General features: G+C 48.3%; 1 protein-coding gene across 1 annotated transcript; it reads right to left on the bottom strand.

Annotated features, from left to right (window-relative positions):
• Positions 1-5,207: 5,207 nt before the first annotated feature.
• Positions 5,208-25,619, bottom strand: dnajc19 (DnaJ (Hsp40) homolog, subfamily C, member 19). The gene is made up of 6 exons (XM_038816721.1): positions 25,437-25,619; positions 16,382-16,433; positions 10,333-10,406; positions 6,330-6,406; positions 5,505-5,575; positions 5,208-5,409 (listed from the first exon to the last, which is right to left on the bottom strand). Exons 1-6 carry the CDS (start codon positions 25,437-25,439, stop codon positions 5,339-5,341), a joined length of 348 nt encoding a protein of 115 aa, XP_038672649.1. The 5' UTR covers positions 25,440-25,619; the 3' UTR covers positions 5,208-5,338.
• Between the last annotated feature and the right edge of the window lie 1,145 nt (positions 25,620-26,764).

Here is a 26,764-nt window from a genome sequence, read left to right as displayed (position 1 = left end):
AACGTGGCCCGCAAACCGTACCGGTCAACTATTCGGTCCATCTCCCGTTGGAAGACCGAGACTCCATTTGTGACACCGAAGGGAACCCTTAGGAAGTGGTAGAGCTGCCCATCTGCTTCGAATGCAGTGTATTTGCGGTCGCTAGGGCGGATGGGGAGCTGGTGGTAGGCGGATTTTAGATCCACCGTGGAAAAGACCTTGTATTGTGCAACCTGATTGACCAAATCAGATATGAGGGGGAGAGGGTACGTGTCGAGCTCTGTATACCTGTTGATGGTCTGACTATAATCGATGACCATCCTGTGCTTCTCCCCGGTCTTTACAACCACTACTTGAGCTCTCCAGGGACTGTTGCTGGACTTCCGACCTAATGAAGGTCCGGTCCTGGGCACTGTACCGTCTGCTCCTGCTGGCGATGGGTTTGCAATCTGGGGTGAGGTTCGCAAAAAGGGAAGGCGGATCGACCTTGAGGGTCGCGAGGCTGCAGACAGTGAGGGGGGGTATAGGGCCGTCGAATTTAAAAGATAAACTCTGGAGGTTACATTGGAAGTCTAAACCTAGGAGCGTGGCAGTGCAGAGGTGTGGGAGGACGTAGAACCGGAAATGTTTTAATTGCCTTCCCTGGACCATGAGGTTCGCTACGCAGAACCCTTTGATCTCTACAGAGTGAGACCCGGAGGCCAGGGAGATTCTTTGGTTAACTGGGTGGATGGCAAGAGAACATCGCATTACCGTGTTAGAACATAGAACAGTACAGCACAGAACAGGCCCTTCGGCCCTCAATGTTGTGCCGAACAATGATCACCCTACTCATCCACCCTATACCCGTAACCCAACAATCCCCCCCCCTTAACCTTACTTTTATTAGGACACTACGGGCAATTTAGCTTGGCCAATCCACCTAACCCGCACATCTTTGGACTGTTGGGGTGTATGAAGCTCTCTGTGCTACCGGAGTCGATCAGGCAGGATGTTTTGCGCCCATTGATGAACACGGTCGTCGTCGCAGTCGAGAGCGTTCGGGGCTGAGACTGGTCCAGGGTCACCGAGGCGAGTCCTGGTAAAAGTTGGAGATTTTCCTCAGGCGGTGTGTGGTCATCCGAATCGGGGTCCTGAGACTCCAGCCAAGGTGGTGGCGCCCCCTGGTCGCACAGGGCTGGGGGGTGCAAGATGGCGGCGCCCATCCATCGAACGTGGTCTCCGGGGAACAAGATGGCGGCACCTGGGGCCCACACGTGGCTCGGGAAAAGGAAGATGGCGGCACCCGCTAGCCGCACGTGGCTCATGGAAGGAGTTGAGATGGCGGTTCCGGTTCGCCCCCAGAGACCGCGGCAACTGCCCGGGCCTGGCATACTGCCGTGAAATGGCCCTTTTTGCCACACCCTTTGCAGTTGGAGGAGCGGGCCGGGCAGCGCTGCGGGGGTGCTTGGCTTGCCCGCAAAAATAACAACGGGGCCCCCCAGTAGCCGCGCAGCACAGGCTTGTGGAGGGATGGGGATGCATCGGGGTCGGCCGCGGGGGGGGGTTCCATGCTGCCCAAGGGGCTGCCGCGCGGTTGGGGACGTACGCGTGGTTGTTTCGGGAGGCCACATCCAGGGGGCTAGCAAGAGCCCGTGCCTCCTTGAGGCCTAGTGTCTCTTTCACCGCTGGCGGATTTGGGAGGACAGCAAACCTGCAACGAATGTTCCCGGATTAAAAGTTCTGTGTGGTCGCTGGCTGAATATATATACCTGTTAACACCCGTTTGAACCTGCCTCTATGCTCTGTCTGATGGGTATGGGGGTGGGGCAGTCAATGATGGCCACTGGGAGTGAGGGGTGGTGGATGAATGTGGCCTAGTGGGTGGACCATGCAGCCCCCCCTCCCCTGACCGTCCCTAGCGAGTTGACAGGGCTGAGTGATGGACTGGCTAGCTCGCATGCAGTGATCACCCAGGTGAAGGGTGCTGCTGTGGGCATGTCAGACATTGTCCAATAATGTGGAGCATGGAGCTCATCGCAGAGCGGGCTGTCATCATCCTCCATCCCCTGGACCAGACCTGCTGTCACTGGCAACCCAATGCCCCAGCTCGTAGTGCCGCAGATATGTATAACAGAGGGGGTGTGCATGCGGGTGATTTGGTGGTGTGGGGGTTGAGGGTGGTCGGTGGTGAAGGGGTGTGTTTTGTGGGTCTGTGCCCCCCCTCCCGAGTTGGTGAAATGTGTGTCAACTAATGTGTCCCGTGCTCGCTGGCCCTGCTGATAGCGTAGTGCGGCCTCCCATGCCTGGCCAGCCAACAAGTCCCGCTCATTGTCCCCCTCATTCTCCTCGTCCGACGAGGCTTGCCCTTCCTACTCCTCCTCCTTCAGCACACCACCTCTCTGCTGGACTATATTGTGGAGGACACAGCAGTTCACAACAATGTGACCGACCCTCCAGGCCTCCTACTGGAGGGCCACTCCAGAGCGGTCCAGGCACCCGAAGCACCTCTCCACCACACCCCTGGGCATCATTGTAGCAATTCTCCGGGGCCTCCGAATCGGCGTCATCAGCCATGAATGCAGCAGGTAACCTGTCACCAGCCGCGCAGATGGTGGGGGCGGCCGAGCTGAACATTCATGGAGTGGTCACAGGGAGACGTGCACCCCATTGATTACCCCCTGAACCCCGGGCATCCCAGCGATGGTGGTGAAGCCCCCTGCAACCTCGTGGATGCGGTCCATAGGGTACTGTAATTACCGGTCTGCAAGGACATAAAGGGCGTCTGTAACGGCGCGGATACACCTGTGCGTCGATGCCTGTGAAATTCCAGACAAGTCCCCACTCGGCGACTGGAAAGACCCCGCCACATAGAAGTTCAGACCATTGGGCCCCGTTGCTGCCAGGGCCACCATTTGATGGCACTGCACTCACTGGGACTGTTGTCGGTGTGGCCCTGGGTGATCCCTCGGTGGGTGTCGCTGGTTGAGTGGGGTGGCCGTGGGGGGGGGAACATCCCCCATACGGCTATTTTTCGGCGTCCACCCAGGGGCCTGGGTGGGTGGCCAGCAAGATGGCTGCCGTAATGGGGCTCGGTGCGTGGGCATGGCCCTGTCATGGCTCCCCGGCCTGTCCTCCTCCTTCCCCACTCCCCCCCGCAGAAAGCATGGCCGGTGTCACATACGGGAGCCCGCAGTCTCCCCACATCACCTCCTCTCACAGCCGTCTGAACCAGCATGCCAGCTTCACTATTTTTAAAAGGTGGTTAGAGGCACACCATCGGGAAATCGGCCCATCGGGTGCGCAGAATTGCTGAGGCCCCGGAAAATCGGTCGTCAGGGCGGATGATGAGATGTGTACTGTACTTCCAGGCCGCGCGGCGGGCGTTGCGATTTGGTCGAGTTGGGTGGGGGGCGGTTTCCGGAGAATTCCGATTCAGCGCGAAACCACCATCATCCCGGTGGACACCATTGGTAAAGATACTGCAAATAATCTAGGCCAAACTTGCTCTTTTTCCAAAGGAAACCTTTTCAGTCAACTCCAAATCTCACTTTATATGCAGCTTCTGAAACTTCAAGAAATTTCAGACAACTGGAAACCCGCGTCAAAAAAATGACAACTTGCTTTTTTAAAATTTCCTCATGAAAACTAGTTTGATACAAATAGTTGCCAGACTTGTGCTGTTTCAAACATGGGATATTTTCATAAGATTTCTCAATACATTCCTGCCCCTTCTAGTTTGTCCTTGAAAAATCCAACTTGCATAATTTCTGCCTTTCAACAGAAGCAAACACAGCCATTTCTCATTTCAGAGCATTACTGAATTTCATACACTGGAGTACAAACAAAGAGAAAAGGTTTCAGTTTTTCTGAACTGGCAATTCAATCCTAAATAATCAAAGTTTATGACTTTGCTACAGAAAAGGTTTTTCTTCCTTACAGCTCCCATGGTAAAGCCATTGCTTAAATGTACCTGCTTCAAAGATTATTCTGCCATTTTGCTACTCAGCTGTTTGGATTTTTTTGTTTAAGTTTCAGCACCTTGGCCAAGCCGTCATTGTTCACACGTTCACCTCAACAGTGAGTGCCAACAGACTATTTGTCCATGGGAAATAACACAGCCCAAGAAAACCCCATCCTCACTTCATCGGACACTTCCAGCATGTGTAATTTAAAAAAAAATTAGTGTACCCAATTATCTTTTTTCCAATTAAGGGACAATTTAATGCAGCCAAGCCACCTAACCTGCACGTCTTTGGGTTGTGTAGGTAAAACCCACGCAGACACAGGAGAATGGGCAAACTCTACACGGACAGTGACCCGGGTCCGGGATCAAACCCGGGTCCTCAGCACCGTAGGCAGCAGTGCTAATCACTGGGCCATTGTGCCATAATTGAAAGGTAATCAAGTGAGGGAACCCTGGTTGATCATCCCTTCCCAACTCAGAGGTGCGGAGGTCAATTGTAGTGTCCCAACTGAGATCAATTAACTCAATACAGGCCATCGACCAAACGTGGGTTCTGTAATGAACCCGAAACGCTAACTCTCTTTCTCTCTCTCTCAATAAAGTCAACCACCAATTGAGTATATTGAATTGAGTGGCAAAACTCGAAAGTAGACCCCCCCCCCCCCCCCACCATCACACCCCACAACCTTCCTGTCATCTCAAGACAAAGATCTCTGGTAAAAATTTAAAGGAGACATTCTAAATGCAGGAAATAGTACAGGTGAATTTAAGATAACTTTTTTAAAAAATGTTACAATCCTCTTATTCAGTGCAATTGTTACAAACTTTGCATGTAGTGAAGGCCCTCAGCCTAATGGGGAAAACTGGTGGTGAAGATGGTGGCTAAAAGGATCTGCAAGAGCTGCTTATTGCAATTTCAATATGCTGCCTTTCCTCTCATGATGGACTACACCAATGTGATTCATTTTTATCTTTTCATTTTATCAAGTCAATTGTTCTTCGAGGTTATATGTACCGAGGATTTGCATCGTATTTTACATCATATTTGGTAGATTTGCTATTTTAAACAGGAAATTATTTTGAAAGAGCACATCCAGTTGAGAGTCTTTTCTGCCCTATGTCCATGTACCCACTAATTTTTCATTGCTGTGACTGGCCAATTTGTTGCATTGCGTAGCCTCGAAGAGAAAGCCACTTGTGCAGCTTAGAGGGAATGTTGCTTATGATCTGCTCATTTTCACGAACCACAATTCTAAAAACAATTTTTTAATGGACAAAAAAAAATCTTTGAACATCTGGTGATTTATTTAAAATAGATCTGGGTTACATGATTAAATGAGCATAATAGAATGCCATAAAAAGATAATACATCCTCATAGAAGAAATGGTGGTTCAACTTGTCTTCCTGCAAGATCACTTTTTGTTCTGAGAATCCAGGAAATCTTTAGCTTCATTGATTTTAGATGCAAGGTACGGCGATCCACCTGCCAAACAACCAATTTTCTTCAATATGTTAAAAGCGAAAACTACAATCCAACACATTTATTAGGCAAACCCAATTTTGACCAGATGATCTCACCTTTGTCTGGGTGGTTAAGCACCATGATCCTCCTGTGCGCTTCTCGGACCTTAATCTTATTAGCTGTGGGACTATTGACAGAATGTTGAAATAAAAGTATTGTTAAATTGTGAAATTTGATAACATACACATCTGAGTATCTGATAGTTACCCTGTGACTTATTAATCAGACAGTTAGAACAGTCTACTTGCTACTATAAAAATGGTTCAAGTGAACAATGCATGTGTTAGGATATCTTCCAAGGTGGGCCCGGCTGGTTTGGAAAAGTGTGCACACACGCCACACTTCTTTTGCATTACTTCATTTGGGCATACTTGGATCTGTGCACACCATATTGTAGTAATCCACGGGAGGCAGGAGTTCCGTCACCACCCCAATATTTATTTACAATAACGATATTACAGGAGCAGCTACAAACAGTGCTGCGAGCAGTCCAGTCAACATAAGACTGCTCACAAAGCCTACACAGGTGATTATATGGGCCCCCCTCAATGAGCTATCATTGAGGGAGCTCATACTCCAATTGGCCAACCAATAAAGCCAATTGAAGTTCATTACACGTATGAAGGTTCCAAGTTAGTTTGGGACCTCTGAGAATAACCAAGAATTGCTACAGCAGTAGTATTATTTTCAGGAATAGAATTACAGTGTGCAGCATGAATTACATAATAACAACTCAGGGATACGTGAAATAGTTCCAAGAGCAGCATAAGCTCATTTAAATATCTTGCAGATTATTTAAGGATGTAATAAACTAAAAAGATATTCATTACATTAGTAGCTGTGTCATTAAGGTTATTTTATTGTAAATTAATATGTTTTACCTCACTCCCAAAACAAGAGCTGCCTCTCTCTTGGTCATTTTAGCCTCAAATCCACCCCTGTAGTATCCACTGAAAGCCTGAAATGACAATCAATGTTCTGCAATATTGTCACTGTTATATGCAAGTGAATGCAGGAAGCCAAAAAGTACAATTATCCAAAATCTATAATAACTAATAGCATCTGAAGTAGTTCAACAATGCACTTGTGGAATGATCAATAGTAGGCATTAGATTTTATGCTCCTGCAAATCAGTTTCAACATACTAAAAATATCTTAATCTCAATTTGCAATGCGGAATAGACTCCAAATATAATAAATCACCTTTTCAGCAGAAGACATGGATTAGCTTCTATAAGGAAATGCTTCAAATCTAATCTTTTAAATAATTAGATTTGTTCTTTGAATGTTGGCAAAACTGGCAAGTCTAAACTTATGCCCGTCAAGATACCATTTATTATCTTCTTTCTGATTGTGTGAAGTAGGAGGAACTTAAACCAATAATAATGAAAACATTTGGACGGTGCATGAGAATTAGAGGTGATAATATTTCTCATATACTGCTGCATTTGAAGAAGTTGCGGGGAGATGAAATAATCTTAGTGAGTTGCTGCAGTGTATCTAAAGCTGGCAGGAAGGTGAATATTAAGTCCAGTGTCAGATGTCATCAAGCAAATTCACTTTCTAAACGGTACTGACCCGATGGCATAGCAGAGTAGTGGTGAGTGTTCCATCATTCTTCCAGCTTGAGCTGAATAGGTGATAGAAAAGCTTTAAGGGTTTCAGGGGATGAGCCACTTGTTGCAGAGTATCTACTCTCTGCCCTGCTCTTGAATTCAAGGTTTTGATTTTGTTGGCTCATTTTCTCTGAACAAGACCATAATTTAGTATAAATTTATAAATGCAGATTTTGTTCAGTTGTTCCTGTTCATGAATATATACAATCCTAATACATTTTCTTGTTCCCTTTTGAGCCATGCTTTTCAGTATACCTACAGATCTGCAATCATAGTGAACTTCAATTCATGTACAGTATTTACATTTATGTAAAAATTTGTGAACTTCAAGTTTGAGTGTAGACGTTTTGTCACTGAAAATTCTGAATCTGCACTTGTGCTTTTGTGAATGTTTGAACTCTAATTACCTTGCTCAAGATGCTGACCTACACACTACTTGTTGTAGTCACCAGAAAAGACTGCGTAAAGGGTACAATTAAACTTGGTTGCATTTTTAAAGAAAACTTTAAAACGGCCAAACGATTTTAATTCAGATGGTGAATCATAGAATTTACAGTGCAGGAGGCCATTCGGCCCATCGATTCTGCACCGGCCCTTGGAAAGAGCACCCACTTAAGCCCACGCCTGCACCCTATCCCCATAACCAATCAACCCCACGCAACCTTTTTGGACACCAAGGGCAATTTATCATGGCCAATCCACCTAACCTGCACATCTTTGGACTTTGGGAGGAGACTGAAGCACCCGGAGAAAACCCACGCAGACAAGAGGAGAACGTGCAGACTCCGCAGACAGTGACCCAAGCCGGGATTCGAATCTGGGATCCTGGAGCTGTGAAGCAACTGTGCTAACCACTGTGCTACCGCGCTGCCCCATGAGGAAATGAGAATCCATTGATTTTAATTGGTCTAAATCATGGTATCTTCCCAAAAATCTGTTCTTTTCCACGTACGGGCAGAGAGATCATTTTGAGACATATAGGGCGAGATTCTCCGCACTCCCGACGGTGCGGAGAATAGCGTGGCTCGTAAAATTTTACGGCCACGCTGTTCCGACGCCCTCCCGCTATTCTCCCCCTCCCCCACGCCCGACTCCCGATACGAATCGCTGCCGCCGTTTTTTTACGGCCGGCAGCGATTCTCAGCTGATGGATGGGCCGAGTTCCCAGCCCTTTACGGCTGTTTTTACGAACGGCAAACACACCTGGTCTGGCCGTTCGTAAAAACAGCCGTAAACTGTCGATTTTTAAAACCATGGCACCGATTGGCACGGCAGTACCACGGCCGTGCCAAGGGTGCCATGGGCCCGCGATCGGTGGGCACCGATCACGGGCAGCGGGCCAGATGCCCGCGCACTCTTTGTCCTTCCGCCGCCCCGTAGTATCCATTCGCGCATGCGTGGGTTTCGCGCAAATGTGCGATGACGTCATCCGCGTCGTATGACGCGTCAGCCGGCGCTAACTCTGGCAAGCGGGAAATTCGTTAAGCCCGCGATGCCGGAGTTTACGGCGTCGGGATGCTAGCCCCGACCGGGGACCAGAATTGGTTCCCGGTCGGGAAGGGGGGGGGGCTGGCGTCAAACCCGCCCGGATTTGACGCCAGCCTTACGATTTCTCCCCATATGGGAGAATCGCGCCCATAGTGCGCGATTCTCCGCCCCCCACGACGGGTCGGAGAATAGCGGGAGGGCCTTCCCGACATTTTTCCCGACCTCCCGCTATTCTCCCCCCTCAGCCGCCCCCCGACACGAATCACTGTTCGCCGTTTTTTTACGGCGAACAGCGATTCTCCCCTATCCGATGGGCCAAGTTCCCCGGCCTTTCCGGCCATTTTCACGAATTTAAACACACCTGCTCTCACCATTTGTGAAAACGGCCGCAAAGTGCCGTTCTGCACAACCATGGCATCGATTGGCACGGGCCCGCAATCGGTGGGCACCGATCGCGGGCAGCGGGTCCGATACCCGCGCACTCTTTGTCCCTCCGCCCCCCCGCAGGATCAGTCCGTGGGGCGGCTGAGGGGCATGACGGACCGCGCATGCGCGGGTTTGACGCATATGCGCGATGACGTCATCCGCGCATGCGCGGGTTGGACCCGTCCAATCCGCGCATGCGCGGCTGACGTCATCGTGCGCGTCAGCCGCTGTGAGTCTTGGCGGCCGGGCTTAGCGAACGTTTGCTAAGTCCGCGATGCCGTTCTTCACGGGGCCATGATGCTAGCCCCGACCGGGGGGGGGTGAATCGGGTCCCGGGAGGGGGCGCGGAGGCTGTCGTGAAACACGGCCGGTTTCATGGCAGCCTTTACGAATCTCCGCATTTGCGGAGAATCGCGCCCATAGGGTGCGATTCAGCGACCTCTTGTGCACAGCGCAGAGCCGGGCGTAACGGTGAATCGCGTGAGAGCTCCAAATCGAGACCTGTGCCAGGCTAATTCCAAGTCACCTGACTCTCTCCGTCTGCGCAATCAGGATTTCAATCTCGCTGAGCGAGAGCCTCATGGCTCATTTAAATACCCGGACGCTGAATTCACCCGGCGCTTGGTGATCAACAGTCATGCCTGGGAGACCGCGCCAGGCTGTCGTTTAGTACTGGTCCACACAAACACCGGGAGGGGGGAATCCTAGGCTATTGGAGACCCCCAGATATTGGAGACAGGGAAGGGTGATATCCTGGAGTGCCCTGCAGCTAAGCACTGCCAGCCTTGTCCTCCACCAGGGTACCGAAGTGGTACTGCCAGGGTAGCAGGCTGGTGGCCCCCGGGTGCCAGGTTGGCACTGCCGGGGGTTGGGTTAGGGGTGTAGGAAAAGAGGGAAAGGGGGGGATTCTAAGTCCTGGAGAAGGTTGGTGGGGTTGAAAGGGGGGTTACTGAAGTGGGGAGGAGGAAAGATTGGGGCTGCTGATCAAAATAACGCCCCGAGGTGCAGACACCGTTCGTGCCGGCTAACTCACTAAGTGCGGCCTTGGTTTCCAAGAGGCCAAAAAAAAGGCAAGTGAAGAGCGGGGTGTTTCTCGGCACCGCAGCCATCGCGAAACACCTTGCTGAATGTGTCCGTGAGCGCTGAATGTGTCCGTGAGTGCTGAATGTGTCCTATAGCGGACTTGGTTTTAAGTCCGCTGAATTGAGCCTATTAAGTCCAAAGATTAATTTGGAAATTGTATGACCTTCAAGAATTTGGCAAGTATGGAAGATACAAAGCCAAGGGAGATATCTAGATGAATAAAAATAGTTTTTAAGTAAGTTATAAATTGAACAGCAAGGCAGAAACTAACCGACTTGGGCAGGTTTTGAATGGTTTGTTTCAAAGCTGGCTCCATATGCTTCATAGCTTGAACAACATAGCGGCCTAAAAGGGAAGAACAAAAACAATGAACAAATAGCCTGCCAGTATAATCACTAGTTGCTTATTAGGAAAAATGTTTAATTGGAAATATTACCTGTTAGAATATGGCTACCCTGTAATCCTAGAATATCTATGTACATAGGTAACACCAAATGTGAAATAAAATACACAAGAAATTAAGACTTGGAGATCGAGATAATTGTTGGAAAACAGGGCAATTAAAAGAGAATAATGGAGTAATACAGCTAATTAAATTAAAAGAACAGGAATAAGCATAGAACAGGATATCAGAGGCATCAATGTTCCGATGAGAATATAGACTAGTCACCTCAACTGAAATATGCTAGAAATAAAGAGGTAGCCTCTCAGGAGGTATTATTAGGCGATCAAGGGCACTACATGTCTACTGTATTACCACAGATGCACTGATAACAGTCCAGGAGTTTAAAAATAGATGTCAAACAGGAAGAACATGCAGACTCCCCACAAAAAACGCCCAAGTAGAGAATCGAACCTGGGACCCAGGCGCTGTGAAGCAACCATGCTAACCACTAAACAGGCAGAGAGACAAGTAGTATTGAGGAAGCAAGGAGGCCGCAGAAGGACTTGGACAGGCTAGGAGAGTGGGCGAAGAAGAGGCAGATGGGATACAATGTGGACAAGTGTGAGGCTATGCACTTTGGAAGGAGAAATGAAGGCAGAGACTATTTTCTAAATGGGAAAGGCTTAGGAAATCAGAAGCACGAAAGGACTTAGGAGTCCTAATTCAAGATTCTCTAAGGTTAACGTGCAGGTTTAGTCGGCAGTTAGGAAGGCAATGTTAGCATTCGTGTCGACAGGGTATGTACTTCTGAGGCTGTATACGGCTCTGGTCAGACCCCATTTGGAGTATTGTGAGCAGTTTTGGGCCCCGTATCTAAGGGAGGATGTGCAGGCTTTGAAAGGGTCCAGAAGAGGTTCACAAGAATGATCCCTGGAATAAAAAGCTTGTCATACGAGGAACAGCTGAAGACTCTGGGTCTGTACTTGTTGAGGAGTTTAGAAGGATGAGGGGAGATCTTATTTAAACTTACAAGATGCTAAGAGGCGTAGATAGAGTGGAGAGGATGTTTCTACTAATAGGAAAAACTAGAACTCGAGGACACAGCCTCAGCCTGAAGGGACGATCCTTTAAACGGTGATGAAAAGGAATTTCTTCAGCCAGAGGATGGTGAATCTGTGGAACTCTTTGCCGCAGAAGGCTGTGGGTTCAAGTCACTGAGTGTCTTTAGGATACAGATAGATAGGTTCTAGATTAATAAGGGAATCAGGGGTTATGGGGAGAATGGAGATGAGAAAATATCAGACATGATTGAATGGCGGAGCAGACTCGATGGGCTGAAAGGCCGAATTCTGCTCCTGTGGCTTATGGTTTAAATTGGTGCTGGTATGGTTAGGGGCATAGACACTGTTCTCTGTGGCAAGGATCAAGAGTCCCAAAGACTGTTGCCAGGAATTTACATACCTCATCTGGGCTGCAGAGGAATTTGTGAGTGGGAGGGGAAGATCCAGTTGTTATGGTCCACTTAGGTACCACCAATAGAGGTAGAACGAGGATAGAAGTTCTGCTGAGGGAAAATGAACAGCAAGGGGCTAAATTAAAAAGCAGAACCAAAAAAGGTAATAATCTCTGGATTACTACCCGAGTCATGAGTTAATTAAGATTAAAGAGGTCAATGTGTGACTCATAGATTGGTGTGGGAGAAATTGTTTGAATTCGTGGACATTGGAACCAGTACTGGGGAAGGAGGGAGTTGTTCCAATGGAACGGGCTCCAACTGAATCATGCTGGGACCAGAGTCCTGGCGAACCGCATAACTAGGGAAGTAGATGGGGCTTTAAACTAAATAGTGGGGAGAGGGAGTGGGTTATTTGCACGGAAATGTAAAACATTTTCGAAAATTAAAGTTGAAAGGAAAACGTAGGGGTGCAAGTTAATGATGAAGCCGATTGTTACCAGAAAATAAAGGAAGGACCGAACGTCATATTGCACCAGTGAATTATACAAGTCGTAAAATTAGATAATAGAACAAACTTAAAGGCTTTGTATCTGAATGCATGAGGCATTTGGAATAAAATTAACAAGTTAACAGTGCAAATAGAGACAAAGGGGGATGATTTGTTGGCAATAAGAGAAATGGTTACAAGTAGACCAATCAGGGGGTTTAATATCCAAGGGTACTCAGTATTTCAGAAGGATAGAGAGGAAGGAAAAGGATGTGGTGAGTTTTGTTAGTCAAGGAAGAGATCAGTGCTGTAGTGAGAAATTATATCAGCACTGGAGATCAAGACGTGGAAACAGTCTTGGTAGAAATAAGAAACAACAAGAGAAAGAAGTCCCTGTTGGGAGTAATCTATAGGTCCCCAAACAATAGTTCCGCAGTGGGGCACAGTTTATACTGTAGGCTTGTAAGAGAGATATGGCAATAATCATGGATGATTTTAATATGCATATAGACTGGATTAATCAAATTGGCGAGGGTAGCCTCGAGGAGAGCTTGTTGAAGGTATTTAGAGATTTCTTCTTGAAGCAATATGTTGTGGAACCAACCAGGAAGCTGGCTATTCTGGATTTGGTATTGTACAAGAGGAGGGATTAATTAATGATCTCATAGTTAAGGATCCTCTAGGGAAGAGTGATCATAGCATGCTAGAAATTGAAATTGAGTTTGAGTGCGAGAAACTGGAGTCCAACACTCATGTTCTGGAGTTAAACAAAGATAATTACACAGGCATGAGAACAGATTTGGCCCTAGTGGACAGGGCAGGAAGACTAAAAGGTCAGACAGTTGATGAGCAATGGCAGATGTTTAAGGGGATATTCAATTCCTCCCAACTAAAATATACTCCATAGAAGAATTTGGACAGCATGGTAGCACAAGTGGATAGCACTGTGGCTTCACAGCGCCAGGGTCCCAGGTTCGATTTCCCGCTGGGTCACTGTCTGTAAGGAGTCTGCACGTTTCCCCCGTGTATGCATGGGTTTCCTCCGGGTGCTCCGGTTTCCTCCCACAGTTCAAAGACGTGCAGGTTAGGTGGATTGGCCATGCTAAATTGCCCTTGGTGTCCAAAAAGGTTAGGAGGGGTATTGGGTTATGGGGATAGGGTGGAAGTGAGGGCTTAATGTGGGGCAATGCAGACTCGATGGGCCGAATGTCCTCCTTCTGCACTGTATGTTCTAAACAAAAAAAAGATAAGTAAGAGGGGGAAAAATATCCAGGGCGAAGCAAGAAAGTTAAAGATAACAAAGACAAACACTAAGGCATACTGTATTGCAATGGGCAATGGCAGGCTAGAGACTTAGGGTACTAATTTAGTAATAAAAAGAGCAAAGGTAACTTATGAAAGAAAAGAAAATTAGCACAAAATATAAAAAGGGATAGATAGCAAAAGCTTCTCTAAGTATACAAAACGGAAGAGCAAAAGCTTCTCTCAGTATATAAAAGGGAAGAGGATAGCTATGTTGATCCCTTGGAGGATGAGACTGGGGAGCTAATTGTGGAGAACACAGATATGGCGGTGACACTAAATCAGTATTCGCTATCCCCAGAGTGCAGTGGATGCTAGGACAGTGGAGTACGTTTGAGAAGTTAGACAAGATTTGTATTTAGTAATGGGCTGAACGGTTACGGAGAATGGGGAAGACAGTGGAAATGGGGCCACGATGAGATCAGCCATGATTGTACTGAACGGTGGAGCAGGCACAAGAGGCTAAACTACCTACTCCTGCTCCTAGTTCTTATGTTCTATCTATTTCCAACTTCCAGCTCTTGGGCTATAGCCCTGTAGGTAAAAGCACCACAAGCACAAATCTGGTGTTCTTGATTAATAAGGGGGATCAGGGGTCATGCGGACAAGGCAGGAAAATGGGGATGAGGAACAGATTTGGCATAATCGAATGGCAGAGCAGACACGATGGGCAGAATGGCCTAATTCTGCTCCTATATCTTATGGTCTTATTTTGCCTCAGTTTGCACTGTGGAGGATACTAGTTCCACCTCAATAGTAACAGGTAATGCAGTGACAATAGACGGAGGAAAATGGAAAAAGTACTGAGCAAACTATTGGGATTGAAAGACGACAGGTCTCCAGGGCCTGATGGCCTACATTCTAGGGTCTTAAAGGAAATAGCAGCAGAAATGGTGGATCCATTCGTTATATTCAAAAATTCCTTGGATGCGGGAAAGGTTCCAGTGGATTGGAAAAATGCTACTATAAATGCCCTTATTCAAAAAAGGAGACAGAAAGTAGGAAACTGAAGACCAGTTAGTTTAACATCTGTCATTGGGAAATTGTTAGAATCCATTATTAAGGAAAAAAATCAGGAAATTTGGAAAGTCTAAATGCAATCCATCAGAGTCAGCATAGTTTTATGAAGGGTAAATCATGTTTTACTAATTTGCTAGAATTCTTCGAAGATGTATAACAAGCAAAGTGGATAATGGGGATCCATTAGCTACAGTGTATTTGGACTTTCAGAAGGCATTTAATAAGGTGCCACACAAAAGGTTAATATACACAAGGTAGGATCACATGGGGTTCGGGGTATTTTATTACTTTGGACAGAAGACTGTCTAACAGACAGGCAGCATAGTCAGGTTAAATGGGTCTTTTTCTGGTTGGCAAGATGTAATTAGTGAGATGCCACAGGGTTCAGCCCTTGGGCCCCAACTATTACAATCTATATTAATGACTTGGATGTAGGGATAGAAGGTACTGCAGCCAAAGTTGCATATTAACCTAAAATAGGTGGAATAGTAAGTTGCAATAAAGAAATAAGACACTTACAAATGAATATGGTTAGGTTAGGTTACAGGGCCAAAATTTGGCAGATGAAGTTTAGTAATAATAATAATTTTTTTAAAATCACTTATTGTCACAAGTAGGCTTCAATGACGTTACTGTGAAAAGCCCTTAGTCGCCACATTCTGGCGCCTGTTCGGGGAGGCCGGTACAGGAATTGAACCCCCGCTGCTGGCATTGTTCTGCATTACAAGCCATTGTTTAGCCCACTGTGCTAAACCAGCCCTTAACATGGATAAACGTGAAGTTATCCATTTTGGTCAGAAAAATAAAGAGGCACTGGAACAGTGAATACTGGAACAGTGAGTAAATTTGAGGAGATAGATACATTTTAAAATTGGCAATGGGTTGAAGGGTTATGAAGAACGGGCAGGAAAGTGGAGTTGAGATCCAGATCAGCTGAGCAGGCTCCGAGGGGCTCAATTGCCTACTCCTGTTCCAAGTTCTTATATTTTATCCAAAGTAAACCATTTAAATTAATTAAATTATTAAAATTTTTCTAATACCACCCCATGAAAATATTGACTTGTATTACTGTCTAATTTTACCAATGGCAATTGCCTACTGGTACCTCATTCAAGTGATCTTTATAACTGAACCTAAAAATGAAAGGTTTTTGAATGCTGGGAATCATCATTACCGTTTGTTACTTGTAATAAAAATCTGTTATTGGATTGTGGGTTTTATTCTGACCCAGACTGTTCTTGGCTGAAAAACATCCTGTGTAAGATTCTACAAATCGGGCTGTGTCAATTCACTGGATGCATAAAACTAAGCAATTTTAATTTTAAATATCATAAGAAGGCTGGTGCAGGAAGCATTAAAATGTAAACGACTGTGCCTTTGTTTGACTCAGAAAACGGTACCAGATTGGAGTATGTTGCATTTCAGAGTATAGAAGATGAAGTGAACTATGTGGTACGTATAAGCAGCCGGACTTGGTATGAACTCTATTAATAAAGGAGTGAAGTGTGCAAAATCCATATCCATAAATAACTATTTCTACTCATAATAAGCTGACAACATAGCCTTGGGATAAAATGTGCATATTTGCAAAAGTCAGTTACACGTATAGAACTGAGAAAGCAGATGTTCAGGTACCTCAATATTATGTCTAGTTGTCTTTCAGTACAAACCTGCAAATGCTGCAGCAGCAACTGTCAGACCGACTGCTATCATCGTGCTCGCCTTGAAATGGAAAGAGAGCATATATTATTACACATTGGGTGGCAGAGTAGTTAGCACTGCTGCCTCACAGCACCAAGGACCTAGGTTCAATTCCGGCCTTGGGTGACTCTGCATGGAGTTGTACTTTCTCCCCATGCCTGCAGGGGTTTCCTCCGGGTGCTCTGGTTTCCTCCCACAGTCCAAAGATGACCAGGTTAGGTGGATTGGCCATGATAAATTGCCCTTGGTGTCCAAACAAAATGCGTAGTTTAGGTTAAGGGGTTAATTGGGATAGGGCAGGATTGGGAGTTTGGGTGAGAGAACACTTTTCAAGAGGGTCAGTGCAGGCTCGATGGGCTGAATGGCCTCCTTCTGCATTGTAGGGATTCTGTGATTCTATGACACATTTTATATTTAAAACTCCACAAGGATGCTGACCCGGGGCCGGGAACGAACGGGTCCTCAGCGTCGTGAGGCAGCAGTGCCCTTGCTCCATGTAACTTAATAGTTGGGATTACAGGTATCATTCTGGTAAATTTACATTGCACCCCTTCAAAATCCAATATACCCTTCCTTGTGTGCGGTGGCCAGATTTGTTGATACTATCTAGGTAATAATAATAATAATCGCTTAGTGTCACAAGTAAGCTTCAATGAAGTTACTGTGAAAAGCCTCTAGTCGCCACATTCCGGCTCCTGTTCGGGGAGGCTGGTACAGGAATTGAACCCGTGCTGCTGGCCTTGTTCTGCATTATAAGCCAGCTGTTTAGCACTCTCATGCTAAACCAGCCCCTAAACCAACCAGGTGTGGTCTAACTAGGGCTTTGAATAACTGAGGTATGGCTTCTAATTCCTTTACTCCTCTAAAAGGACACAATTCTGTTTGCCTTTTAGATTATTTGCTGTACCTATTCATATTTTTATGAACTCTGTAAATGGATCGCCACTTTTGTAAATTAGCCCACCACACCAGCTGAGGAATTTAAATTCAGTTGATTAAATAAATCACAGATAAAAAGGCTGGTATCAGTAACAGTGGCCATTTGTCATTTAAAACGTCCATCTGGTTCACTATTGGCCTGACCTATATGCAACTCCAGATCCACAGCAATGTGGTTGACCCTTATTCCCTCTGACATGGCTTTGCAGACTTGGGTATTAACTTAGACACACTCTTGTACTCAGACACGCCTTGCAAAGTCTTTCTCACTAACAGGAAATAACAGTGTGACATAGTCATAGTTGGGATTCACAACCTTCAGCTAATTTCCCAGACTGCTCCATCAACTCCCTGGATATGTCCTCTCCCATTGGCCGCTCAGATATACCAGAGATGGTGACACAGTAGTAGGCCAGGGAGTCCTCATTTGATTCCATGTTATGAAGTCTCAAGGCATCAGGCATCATTGACATGGAAACCTGTGCCCCTAACCAAACAGGGGAGGCAGTGGCATAGTGGTACTGTCGCTGGACTAATAACCCAGAGACTCAGGATAATGATCTGGGGGCCCAGGTTTGAATCCCACCATGGCAGGTAATGGAATTTAAACTCAATAACATATCTGGAATTAAAAGTCTGATGATGATCATGAAACCATTGTTGATCGCCGTAAAAACCCATCTGGTTCACTAATGTCCTTTAGAGAAGGAAATCTGCCAATCTTATCTGGTCTGGCCTACATATGGCTCCAAACCACAGCAATGTGGTTGACTCTTAAATGCCCTAGTAAGCCATTCAGTTGTATTTAACCTTTATGAAAAAAGGAATGAAACCAGACAGACCACCCGGCATCGAACCAGGCACCAGAAGCGACAATGGCAAATCCTGCCCTGTCGATCCTGCAAAGTCCTCCTTACTGACATCTGGGGAAGCTATTGCACAGACTAGAACAAAGAAAATTACAGCACAGGAACAGGCCCTTCGGCCCTCCCAGCCTGCCGATCCAGATCCTTTATCTAAACCGGTCTCCTATTTTCCAAGGTCTACTTCCCTCTGTTCCCGCCCATTCATATACCTGTCTAGATGCTTCTTAAATGATGCTATCGTGCCCGCCTCTATCACCTCCGCTGGCAAAGCGTTCCAGGCACCCACCACCCTCTGCGTAAAAAACTTTCCACGCACATCTCCCTTAAACTTTCCCCCTCTCACCTTGAAATCGTGACCCCTTGTAACTGACATCCCCACTCTTGGGAAAAGCTTGTTGCTGTCCACCCTGTCCATACCTCTCATAATTTTGTAGACCTCAATCAGGTCCCCCCTCAACCTCCGTCTTTCCAACGAAAACAATCCTAATCTACTCAACCTTTCTTCATACCTAGCACCTCCATACCAGGCAACATCCTGGTGAACCTCCTCTGCACCCTCTCTAAAGCATCCACATCCTTCTGGTAATGTGGCGACCAGAACTGCACGCAGTATTCCAAATGTGGCCGAACCAAAGTCCTATACAACTGTAACATGACCTGCCAACTCTTGTACTCAATACCCCGTCCGATGAAGGCAAGCATGCTGTATGCCTTCTTGACCACTCTATCGACCTGCGTTGCCACCTTCAGGGTACAATGGACCTGAACTCCCAGATCTCTCTGCACATCAATTTTCCCCAAGACCCTTCCATTGACCATATAGTCCGCTCTTGAATTTGATCTTCCAAAATGCATCACCTCGCATTTGCCTGGATTGAACTCCATCTGCCATTTCTCTGCCCAACTCTCCAATCTATCTATATTTTGTTGTATTCTCTGACAGTCCTCCTCGCTATCTGCAACTCCACCAATCTTAGTATCATCTGCAAACTTGCTAATCAGACCACCTATACCTTCCTCCAGGTCATTTATGTAGATCACAAACAACAGTGGTCCGAGCACGGATCCCTGCGGAACACCACTAGTCACCCTTCTCCATTTTGAGACACTCCCTTCCACCACTACTCTCTGTCTCCTGTTGCCCAGCCAGTTCTTATCCATCTAGCTAGTACACCCTGAACCCCATACGACTTCACTTTTTCCATCAACCTGCCATGGGAAACCTTATCAAACGCCTTACTAAAGTCCATGTATATGACATCTACAGCCCTTCCCTCATCAATTAACTTTGTCACTTCCTCAAAGAATTCTATTAGGTTTGTAAGACATGACCTTCCCTGCACAAAACCATGCTGCCTATCACTGATAAGTCTATTTTCTTCCAGATGTGAATAGATCCTATCCCTCAGTATCTTCTCCAACAGTTTGCCTACCACTGACGTCAAACTCACAGGTCTATAATTCCCTGGATTATCCCTGCTACCCTTCTTAAACAAAGGGACAACATTAGCAATTCTCCAGTCCTCCGGGACCTCACCCGTGCTCAAGGATGCTACAAAGATATCTGTTAAGGCCCCAGCTATTTCGACCCTCGCTTCCCTCAAGAACCTGGGATAGATCCCATCCGGTCCTGGGGACTTGTCCACCTCAATGTCTTTTAGAACCACCCAAAACTTCCCCCTTCCGTATGACAACTTGACCGAGAGTATTTAAACATCCATCCCTAGCCTCAACATCCGTCTTGTCCCTCTCCTTTGTGAATACCGATGCAAAGTACTCATTAAGAATATCACCCATTTCCTCTGAGTCCACGCATAAATTCCCTCTTTTTTCTTTAAGTGGCACAATCCTTTCTCTAGTTACCCTCTTGCTCCTTACATACAAATAAAATGCTTTGGGATTTTCCTTAACCCTGTTAGCCAAAGATATTTCATGACCCCTTTTAGCCCTCTTTATTGCGCGTTTGAGATTCGTCCTACTTTCCCGATATTCCTCCAAAGCTTCATCAGTTTTGAGTTGCCTCGATCCTATGTATGCTTCCTTTTTCATCTTAGTTAGTCTCACAATTTCACCCGTCATCCATGGTTCCCTAATCTTGCCATTTCTATCTTTCATTTTCATAGGAACATGTCTGTCCTGCATTCTAATCAACCTTTCCTTAAAAGACTTCCACATTTCAAATGTGGATTTACCCTTAAACAGCTCCTCCCAATCCACATGAACTAGTTAAGCAACATCCTGTCATTGTCTGCAAGGTATTATTCTGAGAGTATGACTATATCCCAGACAGTATCTGTGGTGAGCCACGTATGGCTGTTGTATATATTATTGTATTTACTCACTGTTGCTGTTGTTGTGTTGATGTTGTTGTTGGCTCCGCCTGTGGCTCCGCCCCTCTGAGAAGGTATATAACCCATCGATCCGGGACAGTCTCTCAGTGCGGGAGGAGCTACTGGTGGGCACATTCTAGCTGATTAAAACCACAGTTCTTGTTAACTACCGTTTCGACTGGATTGATTGGTATCAATTTAATCAGAGAGATTCTTTTTACGATGGAAGCCGTTTTAAGACCAGAACACCTCGATCTTGACCAGCAGGCGCCAGAGGCTACGGCAATATTTGAGCATTGGCTCAATTGCTCCTTAGTCACCGAGGTCTCCCAGGAAATTAAACAGCGTCTCCTCAACGCCCGTGAGAACCACAGGATTTTCCAGCTCATCAGCGACACGGCCTCATACACGGAGACAGTAGAACTGCTCAAACGATAGTTCATGAGGCCGGTGAATGAGGTACTCGCTCGTCACCTCCTGACCACGCGGCGTCAGCACCAGGGTGAGTCACTGGCTGAATATCTGCGTGAGCTGAGAGTACTCGTTCGCAGTTGTAACTGCAGGGCTGACACAGCAGTCGAGCATATAGAGCCTGATGGTCCGGGACACCTATGTGGCAGGTGTCTGGTCCAGCTACATCCGGCAGCGGCTTCTAGAAAAAGGGGGCCCTCGACCTCGAGGAGACTGTGAAGCTGGCTACCTCACTGGAAGTGGACTTCCAGAGTCTGAATGCCTTCCTATCCAGCCACGTGGCATCCTCGGGGATGTCAGAGGCACAGCCATCACCCGACCCAGGCGTGCCTCAGTCCTGCGCCGCGCGGCAGCCGTCCAGCTCCGGAGGACCATGCTGTTTCTTCTGTGGTCAGGTCCAACCCCAGGCAGCGTTGCCCGGCTCGCAATGCCATGTGTAACGAGTGTGGCAAGAAGGGGCACTACGCTAAAGTATGCCTATCTAAGCCTAAAAATCAAAAAGCAAAAGCTTGTCAAGCCCAGTCTGAGACTCACAGACACGCAGCGTGGCATCGTGCCTGCCCGGAGCACCCTCTGCTGACGTGTCACTCACTGCATGCAATCCATGGAGGCCGCCATCTTGTCTCATGTCATCGACGCCGAACGCTGCGTGCGATCCATGGGGGCCGCCATTTTGTCCGACTTCGTCGATGCCACCATTTTGCGACCAGCACAACACTCATCGCCATTAACTTAGCTCCATTCAACTTGACCAGACCCGGCCATGCCATCTTCAAAGCTCGATGATGGCTTTTCAGCCTCAACGGGCAGGAGACGTCCTGCTTCTTCAACTCTGGGAGCACGGATAGCTTTGTCCACCCAGACATGGTAAGGCGCTGTTCCCTCAGGGTCTTCCCCGTCTCACAAGTCATATCCCTAGCTTCCGGATTACACTCTGTGCAGATCCGGGGGTGCTGCACCGCCAACCTGGCAATACGCCAATTTCAAACTCTATGTCCTCCCTCATCTCTGCGCCCCTCTCCTACTGGGTTTAGACTTTCAGTGCAATCTCCGTAGTCTAACCCTGAAATTCGGGGGACCCTGCCCCCTCTCACCGTCTGTAGCCTCGCCCTGAAGGTCGCCCCTCCCTCGCTCTTCGTGAACCTCGCCCCAGACTGTAAGGCGATCGCCACTCAGAGGAGATGGTACAGTGCTCATGACAAGGCCTTCATCAGGTCAGAGGTCCAGCGACTCCTGAGGAAAGGGATCATTGAGGCCAGTAATAGCCCCTGGAGAGCACAAGTGGTGGTCGTCAGGACCGGGGAAAAACACTGGATGGTCATCGACTACAGTCAGACAATCAACCGGTACATGCAGCTCGATGCGTACCCCCTTCCGCGCATATCTGACATGGTCAATCAGATTGCGCAGTATCGAGTCTTCTCTACGGAGGACTTGAAGTCCATGTACCACCAGCTCCCTATCCGGCGGGAGGACCGTGAATATACTGCCTTTGAGGCAGATGGCCGTCTCTTCCATTTCCTCAGGGTCCCCTTCGGCGTCACCAACGGGTTTCGGTCTTTCAATGAACCATGGACCGAATGGTCGACCAGTACGGGCTGCGGGCCACGCTCCCGTATTTGGATAATGTTACCATCTGCGGCCATGACCTGCAGGATCACGACGCCAACTTTCAAAAATTCCTCCGCACCACCCGTCTCCTTAATTTGACACATAAGGAGAAATGCGTTTTCCGCACAACCCGGCTAGCTATCCTCGGCTATGTTGTGAAAAACGGAGTCCTAGGGCCTGACCCCGAACACATGCGCCCCCTCCTTCAACTCCCCCTCCCCCAAGGCCCTGAAATGGTGCTTGGGGTTCTTCTCCTACTATCCCCAGTGGGTCCCGCCCACTCAATAAGTCCACCACTTTTCCTCTGACAGCTGAGGCCCACCTGGCTTTCAACAGCATCAGATCCAAAATTGCCAAGGCCACGATGCACGCTGCGGATGAATCCATCCCGTTTCAGGTGGAAAGCGATGAGTCTGACTTTGCCCTGGCAGCCACTCTTAACCAGGCAGGGAGGCCTGTGGCCTTTATTTCCCGTATCCTCCATGCCTCCGAAATTCGACACTCCTCTGTTGAAAAGGAGGCGCAAGCCATTGTGGATGCTGTGCGGCACTGAAGGCATTACCTGGCCAGCAGGAGATTCACTCTCCTCACAGACCAACAGTTCAGTTGCCTTCATGTTCAACAACACGCAGCAGGGTAAAATTAAGAACGACAAGATTTTGCGTTGGAGGATCGCGCTCTCCATCTATAACTACGACATCTTGTATCGTCCTGGGAAGCTCAATGAGCCCCCAGATGCTTGTCCCGTGGCACCTGTGGCAACGCGCAGGTAGACTGGTTACAGGCTATCCACAATGACCTATGCCACCCGGGGGTCACCCGGTTTCTCCACTTTGTCAAGGGCCGCAACCTGCCCCAAGGCCCGCAACCTGCCCTACTCCACAGAGGAGGTCAAGGCCATGACGAGGGACTGCCAATTCTGTGCGGAGTGCAAGCCGCACTTCTATCGGCCAGACAAGGCCCACCTGGTGAAGGCCTACCGCCCTTTTGAACGCCGCAGTATGGATTTCAAAGGGCCACTCCCCTCCATTGATCGTAACGCGTACTTTCTCAGCGTTGTTGATGAGTACTCACATTTTCCTTTCGCCATCCCATGCCCTGACATGTCCTCTGCCACAGTCATCAAGACCCTACGTAGCTTATATTCACAGCGATTGGGGATCCTCATTCATGAGCGATGAGCTGCGTCAGTACCTGCTCAGTAAGGGCATTGCCTCGAGCAGGACTACCAGCTACAACTCCGGAGGAACGGGCAGGTGGAGATGGAGAACGCTACGGTCTGGAAGGCGATCCTTCTGGCCCTACGCTCTAGAAGTCTCCCAGTCGCCCGCTGGCAGGAGGTCTTTCCTGGCGCGCTCCACTCTATCCGGTCACTGTTGTGTACTGCCACTAACAAGCCCCCTCACGACCGTCTCTTTGTCTTTCCCAGGACGTCAATCTCCGGGGTCTCGCTTCCTACCTGGCTCACGACTCCTGGGCCGGTACTCCTCCGGAAGCATGTGAGGAGCCATAAGGCCGACCACTTGGTTGAGAGGGTTCACCTCCTCCATTCTAACCCTCAGTACGCATACGTGACATACCGCGACGGGCAGCAAGACACAATGTCCCTCAGGGATCTGGCCCCCGCAGGTACCCCTACGCCCATCATCACCTCACCCCTTCCTTTTACCTCCCCAGCACACTGGGCTAAATCGCTGGTTTTTAAAGCAGACCAAGGCAGGCCAGCAGCACGGTTCAATTCCCGTACCAGCCTCCCCAAACAGGTGCCGGAATGTGGCGACTAGGGGCTTTTCACAGTAACTTCATTGAAGCCTACTCGTGACAATAAGCGATTTTCATTTTCATCTACCCAATCAACTGGTACCCGTGAGCCCACCATCACCTCACCGCTTCCTTCTATCTCCCCATCTACCCCATCAACTCATCCAGAGTCCATTAGCACCTCCCCTGCGCCATCACCTTGTCCAGGACCCTGTTGTGAGGACAACGTGATGCCGGAGTCGAAGGTCTCGACGCCACCACCTATGCTGCAACGTTCATAGCGGACAATACACCATCATGTGAGACTGAACCTGTGAGCCCACTTCACCCCCGCCAGACTTTTTTTTTAAAAAAGGGGGTGAATGTGGTGAGCCATGTATGACTGTTGTATATATTATTGTATTTACTCTCTGTTACTGTTGTTGTGTTGATGTTGTTGGCTCCGCCTGTGGCTCTGCCTCTCTGAGAAAGTATATAACCCATCGATCCGGGACAGCCTCAGTGCGGGAGAAGCTATTGGTGGGCACATTCTGGCTGATTAAAACCACAGTTCTTGTTAACTACTGTTTCGACTGCATTGATTGGGATCAATATCACCATTCACAAAAGACACACAGACCACCTGCAGTATCACAGGTTGGGAACCATTAATGTCAATTTGCTTTCCAAATAGAAGTTTGGTCACTAACTCACTAACAAAAAAAAACACCTACTTTTGGAAATCACAAACAAGCATTTCAAAAATTAATCTCGATTGCTGACTGCTGACATTACCTCTGTTCTAACATCAGGTTTTCAAAATATTGCTCTGTCCAAGAGCTTGATCACACACATAATCAAGAGCAGTGAATGAAACAAAACACATCAACTGTTCTCGTCCAAAAGCCGTGAAAGCAAGGGCTTCAATAACAGTACAAATCTGGAAACTGTTTTAATGCAGACATCACTCAGTTCTCTGCAGTTGGAGCGTGAGGACCTTGTGCAATCTTTAATCAGAGACAAATTACCAGAGTAAAAAGCAAGGTCAAAGGAATTCAACCACTTACCATTTCTCTTAAACCGAAAGGCAGGTTACCTTTAACATATATATATGTAATTACATTCCAGCATTGACATCCTTTCCGCCTCCCTCTCGGTATTCTCGGTGAGGACTGCACGTTACAACGTCGACTCCGGACTTTGCCGTACACCAGATTGCTGTCGCGAAACTGCCTTTGTCTCCCCGTCCCGCGATTGGTGCGTTCCCGAGGAGGGCGGGGCCGCGCTGATTGTGGGAGGGGAGGAGGGCGTGACAGAGAGGAGCAGAGGGATTCTCCACCCTCTCGGCCATGTTTTCCAGCGCCCCCGCCGGCAGCGGGATTCTCCACCCCCTCGGCCATGTTTTCCAATGCCGGCAGCGGGATTCTCCATCCCCTCGGCCATGTTTTCCAGCGCCGGCAGCGGGATTCTCCACCCCCTCGGCCATGTTTTCCAGCGCCCCTGCCGGCAGCGGGATTCTCCACTCCCTCGGCCATGTTTTCCAGCGTCCACGCCGGCAGCGGGATTCTCCGTCCCCTCTGCCATGTTTTCCAGCACCCCCGCCGGCAGCGGGATTCTCCGTCTCCTCAGCCATGTTTTCCAGCGCCGGCAGCGGGATTCTCCGTCCCCTCGGCCATGTTTTCCAGCGCCCCCTCCGGCAGCGGGATTCTCCACCCCCTCAGCCATGTTTTCCAGCGCTGGCAGCGGGATTCTCCATCTCCTCAGTCATGTTTTCCAGCACCCCCGCCAGCAGCGGGATTCTCCGTCCCCTCAGCCATGTTTTCCAGCGCCCCCGCCGGCAGCGGGATTTTCCATCTCCTCAGCCATGTTTTCCAGCGCCCCCGCCAGCAGCGGGATTCTCCGTCCCCTCGGCCATGTTTTCCAGCGCCCCCGCCGGCAGCGGGATTTTCCATCTCCTCAGCCATGTTTTCCAGCGCCCCTGCTGGCAGCGGGATTCTCCATCCCCTCAGCCATGTTTTCCAGCGTCCACGCCGGCAGCGGGAATCTCCATCCCCTCAGCCATGTTTTCCAGCGCCCCTGCCGGCAGCGGGATTCTCCATTCCCACAGTCAGCCAATAGGGTTTCCCATTGTGGCCATCCCACGCTGTCGGGAAACCTGCACGCGTGGGTGTGCTGCCGACGAAGTGGAGCATCCCGTCGACAGAGAATCCCGCAGTCTTTTTTGTTTCTCTTGCTTCACGAGGCAGACTTTCATCAGGTCCCATAGTGTGGTTCTCCCCCCACCCCACCCCCTTTGAGACAGCTGGCGGCTTATAGCTTGAGGGGCATCACTCCACATCAAATCATAGCTGACAAGGAGTCTCCCACCCAGCCCTTGTCACCTGCCACTGGCATG

The sequence above is a fragment of the Scyliorhinus canicula genome, chromosome 13 (assembly GCF_902713615.1).
Source record: "Scyliorhinus canicula chromosome 13, sScyCan1.1, whole genome shotgun sequence".
In the NCBI taxonomy this organism is placed as follows: domain Eukaryota; kingdom Metazoa; phylum Chordata; class Chondrichthyes; order Carcharhiniformes; family Scyliorhinidae; genus Scyliorhinus; species Scyliorhinus canicula.
The sequence above is the reverse complement of the archived record's forward strand: the minus strand, read 5'-3'. Positions and strand labels throughout refer to the sequence as shown.